The 27,385-nt window shown below is 31.0% G+C and overlaps 2 protein-coding genes and 1 long non-coding RNA gene across 3 annotated transcripts; 2 read left to right on the top strand and 1 right to left on the bottom strand.

Annotated features, from left to right (window-relative positions):
• Window positions 1-7,124: 7,124 nt before the first annotated feature.
• On the bottom strand, window positions 7,125-7,577 carry LOC137830128 (uncharacterized). The gene is made up of 3 exons (XR_011084159.2): window positions 7,508-7,577; window positions 7,338-7,433; window positions 7,125-7,260 (listed from the first exon to the last, which is right to left on the bottom strand). It is a non-coding gene; the product is annotated as an uncharacterized LOC137830128 (long non-coding RNA).
• A 9,989-nt stretch (window positions 7,578-17,566) lies between these two features.
• Window positions 17,567-18,713, top strand: LOC137828903 (PAR1 protein). The gene is made up of 3 exons (XM_068635650.2): window positions 17,567-17,723; window positions 17,834-18,160; window positions 18,291-18,713. Exons 1-3 carry the CDS (start codon window positions 17,648-17,650, stop codon window positions 18,461-18,463), a joined length of 576 nt encoding a protein of 191 aa, XP_068491751.1. The 5' UTR covers window positions 17,567-17,647; the 3' UTR covers window positions 18,464-18,713.
• Window positions 18,714-22,426: 3,713 nt separating this feature from the next.
• Window positions 22,427-26,880, top strand: AAE3 (AMP-dependent synthetase and ligase family protein). Its single transcript, XM_068633619.2, has 4 exons — window positions 22,427-22,723; window positions 22,838-23,888; window positions 24,569-24,672; window positions 26,362-26,880. The coding sequence occupies exons 1-4, from the start codon at window positions 22,520-22,522 to the stop codon at window positions 26,548-26,550; spliced, it is 1,548 nt and encodes a 515-aa protein (XP_068489720.1). The 5' UTR covers window positions 22,427-22,519; the 3' UTR covers window positions 26,551-26,880.
• The last annotated feature ends 505 nt before the right edge of the window (window positions 26,881-27,385 follow it).

Here is a 27,385-nt window from a genome sequence, read left to right as displayed (position 1 = left end):
TATGCATATGTAGGAAGGTGGAGATATACGTGTGTGACATCAATTTTTGAGCACGAGTTACCCATATGACATAGGTAAACCCATCAATCAAACATGTCGGTTAATCAGATTTTTGTTCGCACGGTTCTCTTCTGTTCATTCTTCATTATTATCCTGTCTCCACTCTCTACTTCACACTTGTACCTTTCAACCACAGAGACCATGCACGTGTGCTGCTGCCACTTAATTTCATGCCCCATAATTTCCACAACAAAAAAACAACGGAGAAGAAAGCTCGAAAAACTATTCCAATTCAATAATATACATTTTCCTGTTTGTTTTATTTTTATCACATTTTTTAGGATATTTATTATACTCTTTTTCTTTCTGACTACATTATCTCATTCTTATCTCAATGATGGGTAGGTGTTAAAAATTACATGCACGATGTGCTGGAACAGATATTGCACAGTGAGAAAGCATAGTTAAGCACAGTAGTAGGGCTCTGTGTGTGTGTGCAGTAACGTGAAAATCTACCTCATCTTTTTCTCCTCTCTCCTTCAATTTGTGCAATTTCACTTGTCATTTCTCTGATTTGTTTCCTTATGTAGTCACAGGTCAAATCCAACCCTAGCAAAAAGTAATCAAAATCTTTATTTTACAAATGTATGTTTATGTTTGGATTGAGTTTACAAAAGTAATCAAAATCTTTATTTTACAAAATATTTTTTGGAAAAGTGGTTAATAAATATCCTTTAGAAGTGGATTACAAAAGTTAAACATAGTTACATTAACATTTACTTTTAAAAGTTAAAGTTCAAAGTCTTTATTGTGGTGTGTGACTGGTAGGAATTTGATTGCAAAGGTCAGTTCACAGGTATATTACTGTGTGCTAAGTTTTATATTCAATGTAGTTAATTTGCATACATATAATTTTATTTGGTTTTATCCTGTTGTTTCTTATATTGAATAATAAAAGATATATAAGAAAAATTCACAGGCTAATTATAAATGGTTTGATTGGTGGAAACATTTTACAAGGGAGATTTAAAATAATAAAAAAATAAGTATTAATAACATTTTTTTTTTTATATTTAGTGTTTTTTTAACCCGGTTTATAATTTAAAAGAAAGAGGATAGAAGGTAGAGAAAAGGGAGAAACTATTGGTTGAGAACAATTATACATGGGAGAAGGAGACCAATAGTGGTGTGGAACCTACTTTTATGCAACCACCTGTTTGACTACTTTTGTGTTCTATCTTTTATATTATGAATGACTAAATATTTCCTAGCTATAGCTATAGTGTTTTAAATGAAATCATTTGATTTTTTTTGTTAATTTGATTGTTTTATCTATGTTATAATTGTTTATTTATTTATGAATATCACATTTGGAAAATTAGAGATTAATTTCACATTTGATTAGTTTTAATTTGAGATGATTATTGCTAATTAATTCTATCAAATTTATAAAATTATATAAAGGATTTATTACTTAGGGTTCAATAATAGTGTCTAAAAAATTATGAGTAAACAACTCTTGAAGGATATTTGGAATACTTGTACCAATTAACAATAATAAGAGCATATAATAAAAGAATACAAAATCAATTCTCTAACTCTTTATAGTATTTGAATTTGTTCTCTATAATTGTAGTTATTTTTAATTTTGTTAATTTTATGATTAATCATTCTTATTATGATTAATGTTACCAACAAACTAATACTCAATAATTTCAACTCTGAGTGAACAATATTTTTATTAAAGTTTAGGGTTTAAGATTTTTATTATTATTAAATATTTTTATTACTAAAAAGAAATTATTAGTACACTTGTCAGTCTCTAGTTAATTAGATAAAAAGAAAAATAATATTAGTTTGACTTTTCATGTTAACTCACATGTACATAACCCTCTAATATCGAGTCAATTTGAAGAAAATACTAAAATAGTATTGATCCCATCTCTTAGGTTAGTGCATGGTTTAATGCCTTTTTCTAATATAAATGTAATTTCATTTTAATAGTCAATATTTTATATTATTTTTTTATCATACATCATTATTCATTGTCATACACATACATATTTTCCAATAGAAAGAAAAGGAGGAGTTTCATTTATTTATTATCCTTCTCTTTCTCTATACTGCTAATACATTTATATTTGGAAGAACATGTTGATTAAATGATTGGTGTGGATCACGGGTGACAAATAAAAAAGTAACCACTATCATAAAAATAATTAAATAAAAAATATTTTTAAAAATAAAAAATAATTAATTATTATATTGATTAAATTATATTTTACTGTAAAGACAAAAAAAAATTATTAGTATTATCAATAAATTAAATATTAATAATGTTTTTAGTCTTTAAAATATTATTTAATTTAGTTAATATAGTAATTAATTATTTTTATTTTTAAAATTTGTTTTTATTTAATTTTTTTTTAGTGATATATGAAACAAAAGGAACAGTTAATGTCGGTGTCTAAAAAAAATTACCAAATAAATACTTAGAATGAATTTGGAAATTTTGGTACATCCATCTATTTAAATTGATATTTTTATCTAACATTAAAATTAAAACAATATTATATATATATATCACCTTTACAATTTTATCAATATATTCTATTTTATTATATATTTAAAATATTTAAATTAATTTTATAAAGACTAATTTGGATAAATGAGTTTTACTATAATTAATATAATAACACGAAATTATATCATCGAGTAATATCTCATTATTTAAATCTTCAATCTCAAGGTTAAACCTTACTACAATTTCAAATCTTAAATCTTTATTAAAAATAATTAGTAAGAAAATTGTATATGTAATAATTATTTTTATATAGATGAAAGTATAAAAAATAAGAAAACTATGAGAAGAATAAAATATTTATTTCCTTAGTATTGTTGCTTCTTTGGGGTTGGGAAAGAGAGACTATTGGAGGAGGTTATTATGGGTTCCTTCTCTTCTGTATTTCAGATGCTCATTGTTTTTTAAAAGTACACAAGCGTCTTAAGAAAGAAGAAGAAGTAATCTAATAAAATAAAATTTGACAACAAAAAATAGTGCAATTTTGCATTAGACTTCAACAAAAATGTGAATAAATAAACACCATTTCGTATATTGCAATTACAAACATATTGTAGGCCCGAGAATAGGTAATAAACAGACATCAAAGTGACTGAAGTGGCTAAAATCAAAACAAGTTATATAGTGTGAACATTATTAGTAGCCTTCTTATTATAAGGGATGAAAAAAATAATTGGTATTGACTGATAAAATTTGTAATGGATTAGTATTTTTAATGCATATATCGAGTAATGAATATGCGAGTTTTAATCATTTCTTTCACGATGATATGGATTTAAATATTATGGTGTTAAACTATCAAGCTATAGTTACTTTTATTTGGTTATTTTAAAAAAAATCGAATTAAAGTTATTGATGATAAAAATATTATTATTGAAGAAATTTTTAAAATTTAATATATATATATATATATATATTCCATCATAGGGTCCATAACTAACACTATAAATAAAACCCTCTGCGGAGGTGTAAGATACGTTTTTCACATTCTACTATAATACACTTAAATTATAACACTGACTTGAGCGTCAGAGTGCAATCGCAAGTACCCCTTCAATCGACTGAGTATCAGCCTTAAAGAGAGGAGACTTGAAGTAAGAAACCAAAGGATTAACGACACGTTAGTAATTGTAAAACCAGTTTCAGGTACTATATGGACCCTCTTTGTCCATACAGGTACAAAACTTATTTAATTTTATTTTTTAAAGATTAAATTTATTTGTATTAATATTCTTCATGTAAGTTGATTTGAACTATACTTTATAATTATATTTACTTGAGTTTATATTTTTTTAAAAATTAAAATAATTTTAATTAAAAATTTAAAATAAATCTAGGAATATTTTTCAGGGATATAGGACGAGTTGCGAAAAAAGTAGGGAGAAGACTTTTTAAGACGGATTGGATAGTATATTCATCCCTATTTATTATCAATATTTGAAAGAAATATATTTAAATGTTTTTTTTCAAAATATTAAATATAAGAAAATAAAGTATTAAATAAAAATAAACACACAATAAAATACGTAAAGAAATTATCACGAATAATATGACTCCACTGAATAAGTAAATCAAATTATATATATAAACTTTCGGTTAATTGGAAAGCATGAATTTAAGTTTTGGATACAAATTTGGCTACAACAAAATTATCAAATAGAAAATTAATTTTTAAATACCAAAATAATTAGTTGAAATAATAACTAAATTAAAGATCATTTAAAAAAAATGGTTTCTAAATTAGTTTCTATTTTGTTAAATAATTTTTAAATTGATATCTAATTAGCTACCAAGGTTTTAACTACCAATTATTTATATTCTAAATTTGGTAGCAAAATTTTTTATTGTTAATTAGATACTAATTTAAAAATCATTTAACAATAATAGAAACTAATTTAGAAACCAAAAATTTATTTAGTCTCTAAAATGGATTCCAATTTAGTCATTATAGTAACTAATTATTTATTTTTCTAAAATTGATTTCTATTTCATGCATTTATCATGGAATATCCATACATAAATTTTATAAATCATATTTATTAAAATATATTTATAGAACATAATATTTTTATTTTAAAATATCAACAATTAAATAAAATATAAATTAAAATAAATAAAAGTTATAAGAAAAACTCAAAAATATAAATATCTAGAAACAAAGACTTTGTTTAGATTGGAAGAGAGAGTAGAGAGAAGAAGAAAAAAAAAGAAAAAAATGGAAAATGAGAATTTCTAGATAGAAAAAAATTAGTAAAATTAACTGAAAATTTTATAGATATTTGATTTACGAAAAAATTAAAAATTAAAAAATATTTTAATATAAAAAATAATTTTATAAATAAAATATTTTTTAAAATTTTATAAAATTTTAGTAAAAATTATAGTTAAAATAAATTTTACATAAAAAAATGTTATAAAATTTATATTTAATTGTTTATTTTAATTGTTTATTTAAAAAATGAAATTAGAATAAAATATTAAATATATAATCAATTATATTTATTTATAATTAATTATATACCCAATTGTTTGTAAACTGTGGAAAGTATAGACTGATTATAACTTAAAAAATACTCTTTCTTTTTGCTTGTTTTTTAGTTGTGGAAGAATCGTTATAATAAAGTTGGAGCATTCTAAAATATTTTATATTTTTTTAGTAATGATAAAAGAAATTATATACCTAATTCATCATAAATCTCCTCAACATTGAAAAAAAAAATAAAAAAAAGTTTCAAGCATGTTTATTCTCTCTTGATGTTCTTATAGTAAACCTCCTCCTTTGAACACAAACACAGTGAAAGTGATAGTTCCACGTGTTGAGAAAGTGATAGTTCCACGTGTTGAGACTTGAGAGCATGGAGAAAGAGGAAGTTTGAAGAAGGTAGTTACAAGCACACTAATTTTTGTCTTAGTCAACTCATAACTATGCCATGTCTTCCAAATTCTTCCGCAGACAGCGCTGCCAAATTCATTTCAAAATTTTCTTATGTTTCAAACATCATCTATTCTCACCTTCATAACATCGCTTGCTTCATGAGTTATGATCCACTTTTACAACTTTAGTTAAGCCTCCTTAATTGCAACTAAATAAAATGTAACATACCCTATAATTTTAAGTTTACAGCATATAATGTTTGAGACACACATATTTTATAAGGATTATGTTGTCAGTATAATTAGTTTTTCATTATGGAAAGAAACAACAATGGAAATTTACTTGATGAAAATTTTTAAATTCAAGTATTAATTAAGTATATGGATGATTTATTTTTGTTTTGTTTTGAAAATTTTCTTTAATATTTTAATGTTGGTTGTTCTTTAAGTATATGAATAAATTATTTTTTAATGTTAAAAATACTTTACTTAAGTCATTTATATTTTGATACCCAAAAAACGTGTTTTGCAGTTGTTTCTTTAATCATAATAATTTTATATTAAAAGGGTTTTATAGTATTATATTAATGATACAAAATTATTTATGTATAATCATTTAGGTATAGAACTTATTTTGTGCATCGCAATGTTGAAAATATTTTTGTGTGATTATATTAATATTATAAATTATATCATTAATATACATTTATAATTCTTAAATTAAAAACATACTTGAGGAGGAAAGATTCTACTAAAACGTAGTGAATTAGATTTTCAATAAAAATTAATCATCTACAAAGTCATTAAATATATAATATCAATAACACAATTAGTATTAAAAAATATTAAAATTTTAATTTCTGTTAAATTAAATTAAGAAAATAATGAAAATAAATGGTAATATTCCACATTTTTCAATTAAGAAATAATATTTCTTTTAATGACCATGAATTCTACTTTATATTTTAGCATTAGTCTCGAGGATATATGCATGCGCACCATTTTTTAATTTTAAAAATAATCTCTTGATACTCAAACTATTACTTAAAAAATATGATAATTAAAAAAATAATTATAAAGAGAACTAGAAGAAGAATAAAATAGTATGTATTAATTGGTTGTATGAATTTGTTGAAGTATATACTACTAAGTTAAAATCGTAGTTGGTTATGAACAAGATCAAACAAACACACTGAGACTTAATACTTAAAATGATAAATTTTTCTATATTGCGGGACATCCACTAGTGCAGATATGTAAAACAAATGCGGCTATTTTCAATTTACAAATGCGGTTATAGAACCGCATTTGATCAGCACGCATTCGTAAATCTGGAATTTACAAATGCGGTCCTATGACCGCATTCATAAATCACATTTACAAATGCGGTCATTTCAGGTAACCGCATTTGTATATTATTCTGAATTAGGGAGTGGGTTTGGGGTTTAGGATTTATGAATGCGGTCTTGGTAAAAACCGCATTCATAAATCACTATTTACAAATGCGGTCATTTACCAAGACCGCATTTGTAAATAGTGATTTTTTTTTAAAATACACTATGTTTTGTGCAGAAACCATATATTTATATAACCTGCATAATGATCAAACCCAGTCAGACAAATACATAAATGTAGTGATCAATTGAAATCATCAAAATGTACATTTACAAGTGATCAAATTACATATAATAAAACCACTATTGTTTACCTATGCTAGAGTTATAAAAATTAATGAAATATGTGGACCAAGAATCTCTAACATATGAAATGCCTTCCTCACTCATTGGTGTTTCTTCTGTGAATAACTGCATTGCAAAGTTGACATAAATTAGTTTCTAGATATATATATGTTCAAGAATTATAAAAATGATTTAACATATACCTCTTTCCAACCAGTTTTAACACCTAGTCTTATAATGGTAATCATCCATTGCATAATGTAATAGCCACACTCATAGCTTCCTGGTTGTTTATTACACTATAATTCAATAAAAAGTAATATGTTAGTATATTGATAAACAATGATAATAGAGAAAGAAAAAAATTACAAACCTTTACTCTTATGTAGTTCAAATTATTTGAACTGGATCGACCTTTTAGGATGTTATATCCACGCCATGAACTGGTTAATACAAAAAACCTCGTTAGTAGATGGTTAATTAGTAACATACAAAGTTAAGTTTATACTATACTTACGTATCAATGATATCCTTAAATTTTGTGGGCATCTTCTTGTGTAGGGAACAAAACCACACAGCAGTCTTATCAATGGTTGATAAGACAAGTAACTGTCAATGATGCCTATATGATCATTGAAAAGAGTTAGTAAATATTTAAAACATGAAATAATAATAATTGATGACATATAATTAAACTTACTCATTAATATAAGGGCATAAATAAATTTGTTTTCCCTCTTTTTCCAGGATGTTAGTGATGTAGGCTTGAGTCTCAGTTGAGTTTGGTCCAACGGGATTAGTATATGCAGGATCTAAGAATCCATACATATTTTCCTTCCCCTCAGTGATACAGACTATATGCAAAAACCTACAAGTTTTTAGTTAAAGCATAATCAATAATAATTTAACATAAAGTAAATTGAATAATAGGTAAAGATACTTACATCATAAAAAATTGAATTATACTTATATTGAGCTCCTGTTTCCCAGATATAAATTCTGATAAATCTTTGTTGTAAATCATCAGTGGCAGTTCAGTGTTGATTTGAAAAAATGTATTATCCCACGGAACTGGAAAAGGATCATTGCCAATCTGACTAGCAATGAGACGTAGGGAAGCCATAGGATCGTCAACTGGAACCTCACGCTTCTTTTTCGGACTTGGTGGCTGAAAAGGTTTCTACAAGATAAACAACATTTGTATTAAATTATATGTAATATATAAATATAAATAAAAAATAATATAATGAAACGAAATTATTACATGAGGTTCGGGCATAGATCGAATGAGCTCTCTGGGCCAGGCAACGAATGTCTGAAATGCATCGGCCACAGTGGTTACCTCATCTGAAGGTTGTGGAACACGAGCATCAGGAAATCGTACTTTTTCAACTGTTACCTTCGCCACATCAGGGGAGAGAGGAACGTTATGTAAGGTGGTGGCGTTTTTATAGACTTTTCCAAGTGCCACCACCCGAGGAAGTTTGCCGCCCACTACCAGTAGCTCACAATCCTCTGTCTGCCCATTGATATCATCCCCTGATGTTGGAGGAGCCGCACAACTCCCCTTTGTGCTCTTGGGAGTGGGACTAACAAGGGGTTCAATCGGCTCAGCACAAACTTGTTGCGATAGAAACTCTTGTCGCATTCTATCATTCTCCTTTTTCATCTCCAGCCACATCAAATCAGTCTCCTTTCTCATCTCCTCCATTATTTCTTCACGTAACTTACTCTTCTTGGAGGAGGAGGATGGTTGTCGTTCTGAAACTCCAAAATAAAGTTTAATTCCGACCCCTTGTCCAGCGGCACGAACACGACCAGAGTGTTCAGGTCGTCCAATTGCTTCAACCAGGATATCGTGACGACCTTCAGCAACAAATTTACCGTCGGATTCCAAGGAATCCTGCAAGAGTACACAAAAACCATATTTTCAATCATTAATATAATTAATGCTTTAAAAAAATTGAAAATAACAAAAATAACTTACAATTTTTTCGATTATAACCCCGGATTGCTCAGAACTTGGTGCACCCGACTTCTTAATTCGGGTCCTCTTCCATTTTACATGGCGAAAAGGTGGTGATGGAGGAGAAGTGACCCCTGTTTCCACATTCTCAGACAACGTCCCCTGTTGAGATTTCTCCTTTTCCACCATCAGTGTTTGCTCAAGTTTTCTATACCCCGAACGAGACATAACGTGCGGGGTAAGATTCTTCAAAGCTATCTCTTGAGCTTTCTTCCGACGATCCTGTCATAATTGAAATAAACAAACTGAAGTAAATAAGATAAACTTATTAATGTTATATAAACAAAAAAGTTACTTCACTTACCATCAAAGCCTCATTTTCACGGCTTTCTCTAAAAAGACGCCATGTCTCTTCATCAATATGTTGGTACTTTAAACATGGATTTTCGTCTTTAAGGTCGCCAAAAATGTATCTCGAAGTCAGTCTTGACTTAAAGGTACGAAATTTAAGTGCGATATTGGATAATATCTTTGATTGAAGCGGTTCCACATCAGGAAAGTCAAAGTTTGCCTGGAAAATAACATCATCAAATTAAAATTAATTAATCAATATTAAAAAGCATTATATGATAACAATAATAATGTAAAGCTTACCAGAACATCCTCCCATAGCATGTTCCGATCAACCTCTGAAACCTCATCCCATGAATTAATCAAAATGGAGAGCCTCTCACGAGAAATAACTCCAAGATAGCTCATAAACTCATCTGCCTTAGGACCAAAAGCCACTCCAGTGTTGACATCAATGTCAACATGTGTCTTCTCACCAGCAGCACGTCTCAATGCAAGACGCTTCAATCTAGTAGGTCCTTTATTGCCTGATAAGTGTCTAATTTCAGTAATATTTCATATTAAAATATAGGCACTTATGAGGATTTATTGCTAATTTACATATAAAATAATCCCTAATTTATGAATTTATACCTTTTTACATTTTTTATGATCTTTATTTGAATAAGAGTATTTTATTTCCAAATTTGGTGTTAATTGCAGATTTCTAAGGAAGATTGGAGATTTGGATTAAAGATGAATGATTTGAGCCAAAAAGATAAAGATAGAAGGTCCCAGAATGAAAGAAAAAAAGAAAGAAAGAAAGATTGGGCCTTTTTATGTTTTATCATTTAGCCCATTAGCGCGACACAATAAACAACCTAACCCTAGAAAACTAGGATAAATAGAGGGCTAGAGGCTCAACCTTGGTGTGCCAGATTGAGAGGAAAACACCATAGAATGAATTGTAACCCAATTGGGAGAATGGAAGGTGATAGAAGTATGTGTGGCTAATTCTACCCTTTGGGATTGGGAGTAATCTGCTCAAACTCTTATGTATTGAGGTGATATTTTATATATTAATATTCAGTTCTTGATTGATTATTGGTATTGTTGTTTTACTTTTAATTCTCCGTGACAAATTGAGAATCTTAAATCTGACCGGGAGGTATTTTTAGGGTTCGGACCTAAACAACAATACTTAACATATTTGAGTGCTAGGAATAGACTTGAAATGTTAATTGCTATTAAACGTCTGAGCTTCGTTCTAAGTTGTTCTTATAAGTATGCGAGGGATCGATAGTTAGGGAACATTCTTAAGGATTTTATATGCGAGGAATCGATATAAATGATTTTTATACGGGCATCAATTTCAATTAAAGAACTTAATATTAACATGCTAATCAAAATACATGAGAGTGAGAGAGATGAAACTTAATCCCAATTTTTCCAATTGAAGCAACTAATTCTTTGTTTGTTTTCTTATTGATCAGTGCCAACATAATCACTTCAAACTCTTTTTTATTGTTCTGTTGTTATATTTAGCGAATATTGTACTCGATAATTCACTGTTCTTTGTGGGATCGATATCCGTCCTTAGGGACAATTATTACTTCTGACAAAAGCCACTCCAGTGTTGACGTCAATGTCAACATGTGTCTTCTCACCAGCAGCACGTCTCAATGCAAGACGCTTCAATCTAGTAGGTCCTTTATTGCCTCGTCCAGATCGAGGTCTGTTTGGAGTCTGGTCGTCATCCATGTCTCTGTTAAAAAAATTAGGTAACAAACATTAGTTAATGTGAATCAAATTAAAATCATATAAAAATAATACAAAAAATTCTAAATGTTTATTTACATGTTGCATGTGGGTTGAATGTTTATATGTAAATTCCTTCACTGTGGTCTTTACGGGTTGCATGTACATCATCAAGTACATCGTCATCTTTATTAGTTATCATTGGTGTGAATGAACGAGTTTCACCATATTCAATATCATCTATGGCTTCCCCTTGTTTTTTCCCGTGTAAAACGACATACCAATGTTCTGACGTAGGATCTTTCACATAGAAAACCTGAGATGCTTGTTGAACCATTGTAAATGGCTCATCTCGATACCCTATCTTTCGAAAGTCCACTAGTGTGAATCCTAATTCATCAATTTTAACCCCACTTTTATTGTCAACCCATTTACACTTGAAAACTGGAACGGAAAACTTAGTGTAGTCAATCTCCCATATCTCTTCTATAAACCCATAGTATGCCATTGATCCAAGTACTGGATTTGTATCTTTCGAAGTCGAAAACTGCATTGACTCGGCTTCAAGAGTAACACCAGAATTTTGAACTGTACTCTTTTCATCCATGGACTTCGTGTAAAATATACAATTATTCACTTCGTACGCTGTACATGAGATGACATCAAACTTCAATCCAGCAGCCAACCAAGTCAAGGTCTCTGATGCCGTTGAATCCTTGAACACCTCATCTTTAAACCAAGGCATGAAAGTTCTATTATGTTCCATCAAGACTCATTTCTCTGCTTGTCTTGGGTTATTTGCCTTCACAATGGCTTTATGAGCTTCTATGTAAGGTACAACTTCATCTGTGTTATTCAATATATACAAATGTGCTTGCAAGACTTTTGATCGAGATTTGCTTACAATATTCACACCACGTAAACATTTAGTTGTAGAACGCATGTGGTGCCATGAATTAGCTGGAACACCTATTGGATTTGCTTTTGTCATGTACTCTGAACAAAATTCAATACTTTCTTCAGCTATGTACCTTTCAATCATTGAAGCCTCTGGACGATAATGATTTTTCACATAACCTTTCAAAATTTTCATATACCGCTCAACAGGATACATCCATCTTAAGTACACTGGTCCACACAATCTAACCTCTCTTACCAGATGCACCACTAGATGAACCATGATGTCAAAAAAAGACGGAGGAAAAAACATTTCCAATTCACACAAGATAACAACAATTTCATTTTGAAGTTCATCTAGTTTTGAGGGATCAATGACTTTACAACAGATGGAAGAGAAGAATGAGCACAAACGGGTTATGGTGTGTCTAACATTTTTTGGTAAGATCCCACGGATAGCTACCGGCAACAACTGTTGCATCAAGATGTGACAATCATGAGACTTCAACCCAATTAACTTCAAATCTTGCATTGACACTAGGCTCTTCACATTTGAGGAATGTCCTTGTGGCACTTTCACACCCTTTAGACATTGACAAAAACTAATTTTTCATCTTTTGACATTGTGTAACAGGCTGGGGGCAAATATGTACGCTTACCCATTTCTATGGGTGCCAACTCGCCGCGTATGTTCATCTCAATCAAATCTAAACGAGCATTTAGACCATCCTTCGTCTTCCTGTTAATGTTAAGAAGTGTACCAATTAAGCTATCATACACATTCTTCTCAACATGCATTACATCTATACAATGTCTGACTTCTAACCTCGACCAGTACGGAAGATCAAAGAAGATTGATTTCTTCTTCCAAATATTTGTCACAGATGACTTTTTTTTGGACTTACCGAAGGTGTGGTCTATGTTATTTACCTTTTCGTAAACCTCAACACCGGTTAATCGAGTTGGTGGACCACTACCCTCTTGGTGTCCATTAAAGGCTTTTTTCAACCTCCGGTAAGGATGATGACTTTTAAGAAACCTCCGATGCCGAAGATATACTGTTTTCTTTCCTTGTTTCAATTGTTGAGAAGCAGTGTCTTCTTCGCATATTGGACACGCTTTGTGACCCTTAACACTATAACCTGATAAGTTACCATATGCCGGAAAGTCATTGATGGTGCAAAATAACATGGCATGAAGCTTGAAAGTTTCATTAGCAAATCCGTCAAATACTTCGACACCCTGGTCCCACATTAACTTCAAATCTTCAATTAGGGGACTTAGATAAACATCAATATCATTCCCTGGTTGTTTCGGACCGGATATCATCATAGACAACATCATGTATTTTCGCTTCATGCACAATCCAGGAGGTAAGTTGTAAATAACTAGTAATACAGGCCATGAACTGTGATTTGTACTCATATTACCAAACGGATTCATTCCGTCTGTAGCTAAACCAAGTCGGATATTTCTTGATTCTTTACCAAATTCTGGAAAGTCATCATCAAATTTCTTCCATTGAATAGAATCAGCTGGATGTCGGTACATGCCATCACATTTCCTCTCATCTGCATGCCATCTAAGATTCTTAGCATCGTCTGGGTTTGCAAACAAACGCTTCATCCTTGGAATGATGGGAAGATACCACATAACCTTCATTGGGGGTCCATGCTTTTCCATGTCATCAATAGAATCATCATCTTTTTGTTTCAACTTATAACGTGATAACCCACACCTCGGACAACTTTTCAACAATTCAAAATTTTTCCGGTATAATATACAATCATTAGGACATGCATGTATCTTTTTGTACTCCATACCCATTGGACAAAGAATCTTTTTGGCCTCGTAATTACGATTAGGTAGACTATTTCCCTCTGGAAGCATATCCTTCAACAGCTGGAGCAATTTCGTGAAGCTTTTATCAGTCCATCCGTTTATTGCCTTCAAATTCATCAATCTTAACACCGCCGACAACCGTGTGAAGTTAGTTGATCCAGGATACAAAGGAGTTTCTGCATCTTTTGACATACTTTCATATCCATGCGCTTTTGCAAAACACTCAGCTCCCACATCACGAATCATGTCCTCCAATCGATCATCATCTCCATCATCGTGTACTGCTTCATCCATGGTAGAACCCACATATTCCTCAGTTACGGAAACACGTGGTAAATTTAATAATTCACCATGCCATGTCCAAGTTGTATAAGATCGAAGAAATCCATCACACAGCAGGTGTTCCCTCATGATATTCACATCCAGTATCCTTCCATTCAAACAGTTAACGCACGGACACCTGATCTTTGCTCCATCATGACCACTAATAATCGCGTTACGCTGCGCAAATTGTATAAATTCCTCTACTCCCCTTTCGTACTCATCACTTATACGAACAACATTAATCCAACTTCGATCCATTATATATTCTGGAATATAGTTAGGATTTTCTAATAATTAGTATTCTATTCAATCTCACACATTTGCCGAGGGTCGAACACCCCCGGACTCAATCCAAACACGATATTTCTATTCTAAAAGTAACAATAACTAACATAACATAAAACTTTTATTAAAATGTAATTAACAACTAACTAAATATATAATATAAATTTAAGAAAATAGAAATTATATAATACAAAAATTCAAAATACACACAAATATATAAATTATTAGTTATTAGTTATAAATTTCAAGTTGTATTAGTTATTAATTAAATATATATTATAATACAGAAAAATAACAATTCAAAATATTAAATATAAATTCAAAATATTAAATATAAATTAAATACAACACCAACCTTTAGGTTGATGGTGATCGGAGTGGCAGAGGCACAAGACGAAGACGAAGACGAAGGCGCAGGCAGTGGCGGAAGTTTTCGACTATGACAGTGGCAGTGACGGAGCAGAAAAAACCGGCGAACCCAATAGAACAGTAACCACCTATATGACAAAAACGAGTTAGGAAACGAAATGACAATGCCAAGGAAATGAATAATGACAATGACAAAAACGAAAACAAACGTTGAAGCGGAGAGAGCTGAAACTTACAATGCAAAGGGAGAGCTGAAACAGAACGTTGAAACGAAGAGCGGAGAAGACGAAAGTGAAAGTGAAAACTAGTGGCGCGCTTCAATTCAGAATGATTTACAAATGCGGTCATAGTAAAGACCGCATTTGTAAATCATTCGAATTGATTTACAAATGCGGTCTTACCATAGAACCGCATTTGTAAATCAATTTAATTACAAAAATGCCACCGCATTTTTTACAAATGCGTTTAAGCGCAAAGCCGCACTAAATAAAGGGTCGTTGTTTCCATATTTTGTACTAGTGATCTAAGATTCTCTTGGTCAATTTCCTTCACATTATAAATTAAGTTAATAAATTAGATATTGTACTGTTTAATTTGATTTAATAAGAACTTCAAAATATATTTTTAATATAAATTATTTTTTCAAATTTATTTATATAATTAAAAAAAATCATTAAATAAAAACTATTTTTAAGAGACAAAAAGTAATTAATCATTATATTGAATAAATCATTAAATAAATAGAAACTTGTACTCCAAGATTAAAGAAAAGAGTTTTAGATTCCCATGAACGATGTCAATATTTCGACCTTAACTATGTTGAGATGACATTACTAGGATCAATTATCACATTCAAGATATTGTTTGTTGTAGAGCACTACAAGAAAATCATAAAATAGAAACTAATATTTAGAGACCAAAATAATTAGTTGCAATAGTAACTAAATTAGAGACCATTTTAGGGACTAAATAAATTTTCAATTTCTAAATTAGTTTTTATTATTGTTAAATGGTTTCTAAATTGATATCTAATTAGCAACTATTGGTAGCAAAAACCTTAGTTGCTAATTAGATATCAATTTAGAAACCATTTAACAATAATAGAAACTAATTTAGAAACCAGAAATTTATTTAGTCCCTAAAATGGTCTCTAGTTTAATCACTATAACAACTAATTATATTTGGTTTCTAAAATTAGTTTCGATTTCATGATTTTATTGTAGTGAGTTCGAAACTCTGTAATGGTTTTATCCTTAAAAGCGACTCGATGAATTAAAGAAGAAAGTGTATGTAAATTGTTATTAACCTTGAACTTCTAAGTAAGATGTGAGACTATATTGAACCAGAAAAAAATTAAAAAATTAAAAAAAAAATATATATATATATATATAAAATTTGTTGATATGTTTTTAATGTATTGATGACATATACATATGTTACCGAGAAGGTGGGGAAGGTGTTTTCTTTTGATGCAGGAAAAGGGAGGACAACAACTAATATCTTTAGATATTAGAGGAGCATGAGGAGTGGTAGTGATAAGTTAGTTGATGGAAGGTGGGGGCATTGGGAGAACAAGCTCTTATCAATTCTAATTGATGTATCCAGTGTGTGGTGTCCTGTGTGTGCTCATCGTTAGTTGTTAGATTTTTGGAAACCAAATCTACTTTGTGCAGTAGGCGAAGTTCCTTTTTATGTTGCATTGTAATGTCAGATTGTAATAGTGGTTTTAGGGGTGTGTTTTTTATGTTGTTGTATGATTCTAAGGTTGTGGGGTTGCATAGTTTTGTTAGCTTGCTGTCAGGTTTTTTATAAGTTGCTGTAAGAGGGCAAGTTCTCTTTTGTTTGTTTTTTCTTCTTTCTTTTTATAGCCCATTTTTAGTGGGTTTTGTATAAGGGTTGGGACACCCCTAAAGTGTTCCTTTAATTTATTAATTCTTTGCTGGAAAAAAAAACATATAATTAAAACAAGTGAAATGATAAAAGAAGGAGCAGAAGAAAATAAATAGTATATCAAACTTTCATTTATTTAGCAAGTATACTATGTCCGAATCAACATGCTAGTAATATATTTTTTAGTTAAGTGATAATATAGAAGAAGTGATATTGAAAGAAAAATTAGGTTAAAAAAGAGTGTGAACCGAATTACTAGAAAATTGTAATTTTGATGGTGATAGCGTTGATAGTTGGAAGGAAATAGTTGGAAGGAAGTTGTAGGTTAGATGTGATGTGACAGATGATGGTGGAAGAAGGTAATTGTGGAAGCTCCGCCACTGATGGCGCTATTCTTTGACTCTTCTTCAAACTTCATTCCTTCAAAATGAATCATTCATCAATATGCAAGAAGTTTAATGAGTTTTTAAACACTTGGAAACAAATTACTTTTCAAATTTCAGACATAGAATATAACTCTTACGTTTTTTTTACTTCATATCTGTATTTGGTAGGTTTTAGTCTTATAAAATTTCTGTTTCTAATTGTATTTTGAACTAAAAAACAAGAATGAAACAAAAACGATGGAAAGCATATAGATGCATCAGTGGTTTGAAAGTTTGAAAACAGTTAAAGTAGTCTTCATTTGATGGTTCCTTTCTTTCCGTCAAAACCCACAATTCCTATTAAAAAATCCGATAATTCCGGCACAAAACCCCATTATAAAATGCACTACCCATCAACCCTCATAATAACATTCCTCCAACCTTCATTTCCCACACAGTTTTGGCCACGCTTCTCCCTTAACCCATAATGGCCTCTAACTTCAGCTTCAGAACTTTCATGGTATTTTTCCTTGCATTTTCTCTCACCCTTGAAGCCACTCTTGGTAAGTGAATACCTTAATTCTCATATTTCTTTCCACGTGATTGTTTTTATCTACATGCATAGTATTGGGCAGAAACTTGATACTGTAGAGTATGTGATGGAAAAATGCAGGAGGAACAGAATGTGAGAATCTGAGCCATGAGACGTGCTCGTTTGCTGTGTCATCTGGTGGGAAACGGTGTGTGCTTGAGAAGCGCGTGAAGAGGAGTGGTGAGGAGGAATACACATGCAAGACATCAGATATTGAAGCTGAGAATCTGAAGGATCACATTGAAACAGACCAATGCATAAAGGCCTGTGGATTGGACAGAAACTCCCTTGGAATCTCATCAGATTCTCTTCTTGAGTCTACCTTCACACACAAACTCTGTTCCCCTCACTGCTACCACTTTTGCCCCAACGTTGTTGACTTGTACTTCAATCTTGCAGCTGGTGAAGGTATACAAATGAATATATAACATTATTCATAAGGTTTTATAATGCTGTGGAAAATTACAATAAAATTATGTTACGATATATATGGTCACAAAACTAATGTCTGATGAGGTTGAGGAAATTTATGTTGTAGGTGTGTTTCTTCCGAAGTTGTGTGAGGTAGAAGGTGTGAATGCTCGTCGAGGAATGGCTGAACTGAGAAGCTCTGGCATTGTGGCACCAGGACCTGTGCACTCTGTGGAGTTAGCAGCTTCTCCTCCAATTAACCCTGTGGAACTCTCTGCGGTTGCCCCATCACCAAACTAAAAAGTGTAGTTTCTTGGAAGATGCAAAGAAATTGAGAGTAACTCAGGTTACTGTTGTAGTGTATGAATTGAGAATGTCACACTATGTTTTGATTGTAATAATGAAGTTGCACCTAAAAATGTAGGACTTTTCGAATGTAAGAGAAAAGTGATGGTGTTAAACTATCCCGTATTAATAAGGTGTAGCTTTCACTATATTATAAATTATTCATATAAATTATAAGCAGTTATGCATCAGTTTTACCCTTTAACGATCTCTGAATCAGAATTAAATAGAAAAGGGATGTGATCTTGTGTGGTTGGGGAAACGCGCTTTTGCAATTTTCAAATTTCTTAATTTTTAAAGGACTTTTGAAAATGTCACATATTCATGCTTGCATATCCTCCTCCACTTTCGTAAATTCTCGTGGCAAATCACAGTGAGGGAAAAAATATTTAATTTAAAAAATATATATATATATATTCTGAAAATTTTAGACTTTGTATTTATTTTTTTTCTACTCACACCCTTGATGACAGAATTTAAATTTTAAAACATATATATATTCCAAATTACAGAATTTGCAATATTTTAGAATACAAAAATACCTTATAGATTCTATAATAATAAAAAATTGGATCATTCATTCTAAAATGAAAAACATCAATAAAATAAATGATATCTTAAGAAGTATGGGTGTTACAAGAAATTATGGAAATGTAGAAAGAAGCAGTCTTGCACCCAATATGTTTCAGGCCCATTAGTGAAAGCCCTAAGTAATCAAAATAATTTATACATTAATAAAGTTAACTTTTGGGTATATGTTTTTTTATTTATATATCTTTTTTGTTAACAAGTCTTAAACGTATTGTATTTCATAAGTTAAAAAACTTATCATATTTAATATCTGTATCTATCATATCCTATTGGAATCATGTTGAGTATTGGGGCTTTACAGACAAATACTAAATTAAACCTTCGTATTGTTGACTGTAGTGTAACTTTTAGTATTCTTATAATTACTTGTTTAAAAATGTTACTGTGTATTCACAGCACGAAACAATTTAGAAGTGTACGAATTTTTGTACTACGAGGACGAAAAATATTTTAAAAGTTTCTAATTTCTATATAATTTTTTTTGATTAATCCTGTTTAACAACTTTTAGAAGATATTGAGTTTAGACGGTTGAATGATGCGTTTGATTGAAATGATAAAAGTAATACAAAGTTATTTATTTGATGAAAAAAAGTAGAGAATATGTAGTTTTTTAAAATGGTAAAATTGCATCCCAAATATTTTTATTTATCTTTTCTTTAAACTGATCTTCCGCAAAATACTGATAACTTTTACTTTATTTTTTACTATTTTTGTTTATTATTTTATTTTCAGCCAACTAATGATTTATCTTTTATATACTAATAAAAATTATTTGATCTCGCAACTTTTCGTTAAGAAGATAAATGAGGAGTACAAATAAAAATGTTGGCAAAGGCATAAGACTTCACATGTCATTTTTTCAATGGAGAAAATTTTACTCCAATGAAGGCATGCCACTTGTCACTCTCCCAATGAAGAGATTTGCACCAATAAAGTGGTGACACGTCACACTCTAATTGGAGAAGTTTTGATAGACTTTCACCTATAAATAAGAGTCTCATGCACATGATTTTTAACTTTAATTTGTGTAATTAAATGTCTAATTTGATACACTTTTACTTGCTCAAAGTTCTCTCTCAAGTTGTTTTCTTACTAGACAATTTTCTAGACTCCTTATATTAGTGTTGGCTCAACCTTACTCTAGAAACTAAGTGTTGACCTAATCTTACTTCAATTCACGTTCATAATTTTTATCTCTTTCAAATTTATACAATTTTTCATACTTTCACAATAGTGTTCATCATTCGTAAAAGATATTCAAATCAAAACAATAAAAAAGAAGACGTATAAATAAATATGTAGGTTAGGATTTGATCTTATACCGAAGACAGTAGAAGAATGAATTTATTAGTATTTTTTTGGCTTTGTTTAAAAAGGAATTTAATAAGTATGGAATCTATTTAAATGGTAAAAATAAGCCACTTCCTCTATCTTTCCTTGTTCCTGCTTTTGTGTCCACATATTTATTTCATTCCCAAGTATTTTACCTTTTTTTTATACTCTTTCCAACAATGTCCAAATTCCTTTATGGAAATTCTTCCTCACCCCATAATTTCTTCTAGCAGCCCATAATTATAATTATGTAAACTCCAAAATACTTTTATGAATTCATGTTTTTTTTTAAGAATATAAAAATTTGGATTTTATGTATTTTAGATTATACAATTTGAAGTACAAAATTTTATTTGGATTCTAAACCCGAAATAAAATTGTGTATTTTAAATTCTAGAATTCAAAAAGCTTATCTAGATTTAGGAATACGTTTTTTTTTTTTTATGTTGGATCATACAATCCATAAACTAATTCTGGTTTAAAAAGTTGTATGTATTATAGCGTCTAACATGATGCATTATGGATCGAAATTTGTTTAGGATTTTTTTTTCTTAGTGTAGGTTTTTCTTGAAATCTCTCACAATAGACCGTAAAAGCTTGATGACTAACAAGTGGTATCTCTCTACTAGACGATCATCGTTATCGAATTAGACGTTCAATCTTGTTGCGTAGACGTTGACAAAAATAACAAACACTCTTCTTATTCACTATAGATGCCCCATCTTATCATGATGTGTATACTTTTTATATGGTTATTCAGGATTTTCAAAATGAGAAGATGGAGATAATTGGAAAATTATTTTTTGTTATGGAGTTGAGGTGAATGAGAGAGCTTACCTGACCATTGACATATAGTGAAAGATGAAAAAGGGGTGCTATGAGTTTATTTATTTATTTTTGTAAAGATAAAATGGAAATTTTAGCACTCCTGTAAAGGTGCAGGAAGAAATCTCATGTGGGAAAGAATCCCTTCCTTTCTAACCAAAACCTATCAAATCCACGTCCTATTATTCGTTTTTAAGGAATGTCCTAATATTCGTATTAATTTATATCTCCTACTTCTTTACTTTCTTTTTCTTTTAATAGTTACTGTGGAGAACGAAAAGGATTGATGTTCCGTTTTGGTACAGTCTCTACATAATCTCTTTTTGTTGTGCACCTCACTTTATAATTATTCTCTCGTTACTAATCAAAAGAATAAACATAACTAAAGTATTTATTTTCCTTCAATATCATACATCAGATTATTAAATAGAAAGATGTAATAGTTACTACTCCAAAGGAACTTTTCTGGATGAAACATAGGTTTTTAGTCAAGTGGCTAATAATATTATTGAAAACGAAAAACAAAAAGAGAAGTTATTTTTTTAAAAAAAATTGGAGATTTATTTGACTTCTTGAACATATGTTATTCCTCACTTGAGTAAATTTCTTCGTAATCCTTTTTTATTTATTTGTTATATGTCTATTTTTAACTATGGAACAAGATAGATGTGACAAAGAAACCACAATAAATTTTAAGATGGAAATATCAAAACGTGAGAATTATAAAGATAGGTCAGTGTTAGAATACTTTTAGTTATAATCTAAAATAAGTGATATATATATATATATATATATATATATATATATATATGTATATACTTTAATTAAATCAAATCAGTACAGAATTTGTATTAATTTTTATAGAGTATTTTACCATATAAAAGTAATAACTTAAAATCAATAAAAGTAAACATTATTAATTTAAATCACAAATTTATTTCTAAAAGAATTATACAAATATATCTTTTATATTATTTTATAGAATAAATTACACTAATAGCTTTCGAGATTTTTTTTAAAAATTACACTTGTACACTAGTTTTTTTTAATTCTTACATAAACTTATCATTTCTTTTAAAAACATATACTTACACATTCTTTTATATTAGAATTCGCATCCTTACGTGCTCTAAAAATAATTACAAAAGTATGGTATGGGAACTCTTCACGTTCACGGAACAGCCACCTCCTCCTATATATATATATATATACTCTCAGGTTTCCAATGCGAATCTATCACATCATAACCACACCACACCACAATGCCAGCTCCAACAACACTCACCGGATTGCTCCACCGCGTCGCCGAAATATTCCATTCCCACCGTGCCGTCTCCGTCTCAGGCAAATTCCACCTCACACACTCCCGCCTCCACCACCTTGTCGAACGCGCTGCCGCACGCCTCCTATCCACCGGCATCAAACCCGGCGATGTCGTCGCACTCACCTTCCCCAACACCGTCGAGGTCCTCTCCTCCCTCACTGTTTCATTGCGAACACAAAGAAAACAAAAACTATTTGATCTTTCATTTACATTTATTTACTCTTATTGTTTCTAATTCCTTTTTTAATGTTTTCAGTTTATAATAACGTTTCTTGCCATCATTCGGGCGCGAGCTACGGCGGCGCCGTTGAACGCGGCTTACACAGCGGAAGAGTTCGAGTTTTATTTATCTGACTCCGAGTCAAAGCTGTTAGTAACGTCCAAAGAAGGGAACGAGCCGGCTCAAGCTGCGGCTTCCAAGCTTAGCATTCCGGTATCAACAGCTTCGCTCGACGAAGCCGAAGCCGAAGAGCTCAGTCTCTCTCTGAGTTACACCGAGTCATCGACCGACTCGATTTCCGGACTCGTTAACGACGCGTCCGACGTGGCACTGTTCCTCCATACTTCCGGCACCACAAGCCGTCCCAAGGGCGTGCCGTTGACGCAGCACAACTTGGCCTCATCGGTGGAGAACATCAAGTCCGTGTACAGACTCACTGAGTCTGACTCGACTGTCATCGTTCTCCCATTGTTCCACGTCCACGGGTTACTCGCCGCGTTGCTGAGTTCACTCGCCGCCGGAGCATCCGTGGCGCTCCCGGCGGCGGGGAGGTTCTCCGCCTCCTCGTTTTGGAGCGACATGTTGACGTACAACGCCACGTGGTACACCGCAGTTCCTACGGTGCACCAAATCGTTTTGGAGCGTCATTTGAAAACCCCGGAACCGGTTTACCCGAAGCTCCGGTTTATTCGGAGCTGTAGTGCCTCGCTTGCACCGGTTATATTGGAGCGGTTGGAGGAGGCGTTTGGGGCACCGGTTTTGGAGGCTTATGCTATGACGGAAGCGTCGCATTTGATGTCGACGAATCCGTTACCCGAAGATGGGCCTCATCGGGCCGGGTCAGTTGGAAAGCCCGTGGGCCAGGAAATGGCAATATTAGACGAGAAGGGTGAGATTCTAAAGAATGATGTGAAAGGTGAGGTTTGTATCAGGGGACCCAATGTGACCAAAGGGTATAAAAACAACCCTGATGCGAATCTTTCTGCCTTTCAATATGGGTGGTTCCACACAGGTGATATCGGGTTTTTTGATTCGGATGGGTATTTGCACCTCGTGGGTCGCATCAAGGAGCTTATTAACCGTGGAGGTAATATTTTTAATTTTATCAACTGCTCACTTTCCATGCCACATATTAACAAATATACATGGCCATAAGAAAAATCGTTATAATATTTTTTTCCTTTTTTTTTAAAGAAATAATGCATTTGTTGTGTGTAATTTGTATTGGAACGTAAAAAGGATGGCAAATTGTTATTTGAGTCATAAGCTATGAGCTTCAGACACTTATCTTAAATAACATATTCGTGTTCAAGTGTTCAATTCAAAAAAATATTTGTTGGAATTTTTAAAATTCTAGCACGGTTCTAACACAATTTTAAAAGGTATAAATACAATAATTTTCTAAAAAATCAAATTTATTGTATAAATTTTTATTATAATTATAAAAATAAGCAATAAATTCTTTTGATCCGGTAATGAAAAATATCTTTCTTCTTCCAAAAGAATCTGAAATATACTTTTGCACATAAATATTTATTTTTAATTTATATAATTCAAAATTATATAATATATAAATCCATGTCTCTGTTTCCTACATTTTAAATATTATATATATCCATATACGTGTCGGACATATACGTGTCGGGTCGTATCAGTGTTAGTGTTAGTGTTCGTATTCCGCACTTTGGAGCATGCAAGTATGAGTAATATATGGGTAGCGTTCTCCTATTTATGCATTTTTAACATGCAAATTATTTTTTTTTTAAGGGGAGAAAATATCACCAATAGAGGTGGATGCTGTCCTTCTATCTCATCCAGACATCGCCCAAGCAGTTGCATTCGGAGTTCCAGATGATAAATACGGCGAAGAGGTATGTGTTCTTTGAAAGAGACTAAGAAAAAACTTCTATAAAACCAGTTTATTTCTTAATCAGTCTAGTAAAAAGTACTTTTGTGTTAATGAGTTTATGACACATTTTAAACTAAATCAGTTGATACCCTTAACTGCTAATTTTAATGGAAAAAAATCATTTAAGAATTGTTCTCTTTATTCCTTTATCTTTTTCAAAGTTTGGTCTTAATAAACCTTTCTTATAGAGAATGGTTATAAACTCATAACAATTAATCTAGCTGGGTCTACAAAATACACCTTACAAACAAAGAAAGGTGGCATGAACTCATGAGCATATGTTGTATACAACGAAGAAAACAAAATTCAGTTCCATTGTACTTACTAAAGATGGATTTAAATAAATATTTATAAGATACAAAAAATGATGGAAATTTTCTTATCAATGTTATATTTATGGAACTTTTATTCATTTAAAGTAATTCATTACTTCTTCTTCTCGTGTCACCCAAAATTATGTCCATAGAATGTAAGTTACATGATGCAGTAGCATAACTGCTGTCTGAAAGCCAAGTGGAACACTTCTATGGTACTGATTTTTATCTTCTTTAAACCCCGATCCAGGAAAACTTTGTTGGTTTGTTCACAACAACTTCTTGCGTACAAGAAAACACATGCCATCATTTTTCTTGTCTCTTTGTGTTACACTCTAAAAATACGCACACAAATATTCTTCAATATTCACATGTTTTATCAACAAACTATACTAATTTTGAGGTTTCATATTTTATTCAAAGTGCAAAATTAACTTTTATTGGCTGAAAAGGCCAAACATTACGTAAACATCTTCACACGTGTGACCGTTGCATTTGCCATCTTTTTGTTTGCAACTACTAGAGTATATCAAACAAATGCATCTTAATGTCACAAATTATTTTCTAAATTTTATATAAAGAAATTAGCATTTTGGAAAGTCCTGGGAAGTACGACATCACAATAGAAAAGTAATACTTTCATATACACTTTTAGTACTTTTTTTTAGAACTTGTGGAAGTCTCGTATATCAAATTTTTTCTAAAAGTATATCCATTTTTAAATAGTGAAAAATAGTTCAATTCTCGATGTGCCTACTCCCACTTATGAAAAAGAGTCGAAATTCAATTTTGGAGGAGCTGAATTTGTCGTGATTTTCTTCAAATTTGTGTGAAAATTGGAAAAATAAGGGAAGTGAGAGACTCTTTCACGCTGAGAATAGACATGTCTAAACCCTAAATCCGATCAGATATTTTTTTTAAATTAAAGTAAAAATAATTTTATTTAGATAAAAATATATATATAAGCTTGGAGAAAAAAATCACATATACTATTTTATAGTTTTATTTTATTAATTGATTGAAAGTGACTAGATTACTAAACACGATTTTATTTACTTTTAATTATATATGTGTATGTATGAGTAAAAAAATTAAAATTAAAAATATATTTGTAATTACGACTTCTTATATCGTAATTCTTAATATTACCTATATTTCTTTTCAAAAACAAAATACCTCTTTCAATTAAAAAAGTCGTCAAATAAAAAAAAAGCAAGGGAATGGATAGTACAAGCATGTGAATTAAGGTAGCTCAGAATTTTGGAAACTTACTACATCTGCAAGGTTTGTTGAAAATTTGTGCTGAAATCTACTCACTGCATCTAACATTTTAACAGATAAATTGTGCGATCATCCCAAAAGAAGGATCAAACATTGATGAGGCAGAGGTGCAGAGTTTTAGCAAGAAGAACCTTGCAACCTTCAAAGTCCCTAAAAAGGTCTTCATCACTGATTCTTTGCCCAAGACCGCCACTGGGAAGATTCTTAGGCGTCTTGTTGCAGAACACTTCGTTTCTCAAACTTGAGCGGCTGAATACTATGTGGAGCCCAAATACACATATCTTGCCAATAAAGTTTTAAATATTATTCTGGAAGTACACCAACCATAAATTTTAAACATTGGGTAAGTTCCACGTTCCTTCCAAATAAAGATTTACAGATTAGTATAATATCCATACATTTCTCATCCCTATTTCATATGGATATCAATAGGAATAGTTAGAAAAAAACTGTAGTTTCTCAAAGCAAATGTGAGATAATGAATTAGGGTTGAGCACCAGTCAATTATGACGACATTCAAGTTCAAAATTTTCAAATTGAAACAGACTCATATATTTAAAATTTGGATTTATATTTCTGCTGTTTCGTCTTTCGGTTAAAAGGGTGATGGATTGATTGGTGCGTAAATGTATTGGATGGATTATTTGCTAATGCTTTTAATCGCAAATTATCATATTCACTAAAGAAAAATTATCAGAACACTCTTCCCAACAATATCACACTCTTATGTAGTCCCCAACCAGACTTGAAATCACTCTTCCCATTGTTTCTTCCTGCACCTCCCTCCTTATGTTACCCCATATAAAACATAGAAATATTTTTTTTCCTTTTTGTGTCACCTCCATATTTTGGATTACATAATCCAAAATTATATTCTGAATTATATAATTTGGAAGTTTAGATTTAATAGTAGCTTCCGGATTATGTAATATAGACATACATTTAAAAAAAACTTTTAAATTATATAATCTAAAAACTAATCATACATCGAAAAAAGATTTTTGGATTATGTAATCTAAAAGTCAATTACAAATTTGAAAAATAACTTTAGGATTACATAATCTAGAGTATTATATAAGG

This window comes from Phaseolus vulgaris, chromosome 7 (assembly GCF_051622355.1).
Source record: "Phaseolus vulgaris cultivar YP4 chromosome 7, ASM5162235v1, whole genome shotgun sequence".
Taxonomy (NCBI): Eukaryota; Viridiplantae; Streptophyta; class Magnoliopsida; order Fabales; family Fabaceae; genus Phaseolus; species Phaseolus vulgaris.
Note: the sequence above shows the minus strand (reverse complement) of the source record. Positions and strands in the feature narration are given on the sequence as shown.

Bases quoted from the DNA above. Each gene is read 5' to 3' on its own strand.
- LOC137828903 (XM_068635650.2), top strand. From the start codon at position 17,648: ATGGCCTCTAACTTCAGCTTCAGAACTTTCATGGTATTTTTCCTTGCA. The intron at 17,724-17,833 runs GTAAGTGAATAC...GGAAAAATGCAG, and splicing joins CACCCTTGAAGCCACTCTTG to GAGGAACAGAATGTGAGAAT. The intron at 18,161-18,290 runs GTATACAAATGA...TTTATGTTGTAG, and splicing joins CAATCTTGCAGCTGGTGAAG to GTGTGTTTCTTCCGAAGTTG.
- AAE3 (XM_068633619.2), top strand. From the start codon at position 22,520: ATGCCAGCTCCAACAACACTCACCGGATTGCTCCACCGCGTCGCCGAA. The intron at 23,889-24,568 runs GTAATATTTTTA...TTTTTTTTTAAG, and splicing joins GGAGCTTATTAACCGTGGAG to GGGAGAAAATATCACCAATA. The intron at 24,673-26,361 runs GTATGTGTTCTT...ACATTTTAACAG, and splicing joins ATGATAAATACGGCGAAGAG to ATAAATTGTGCGATCATCCC.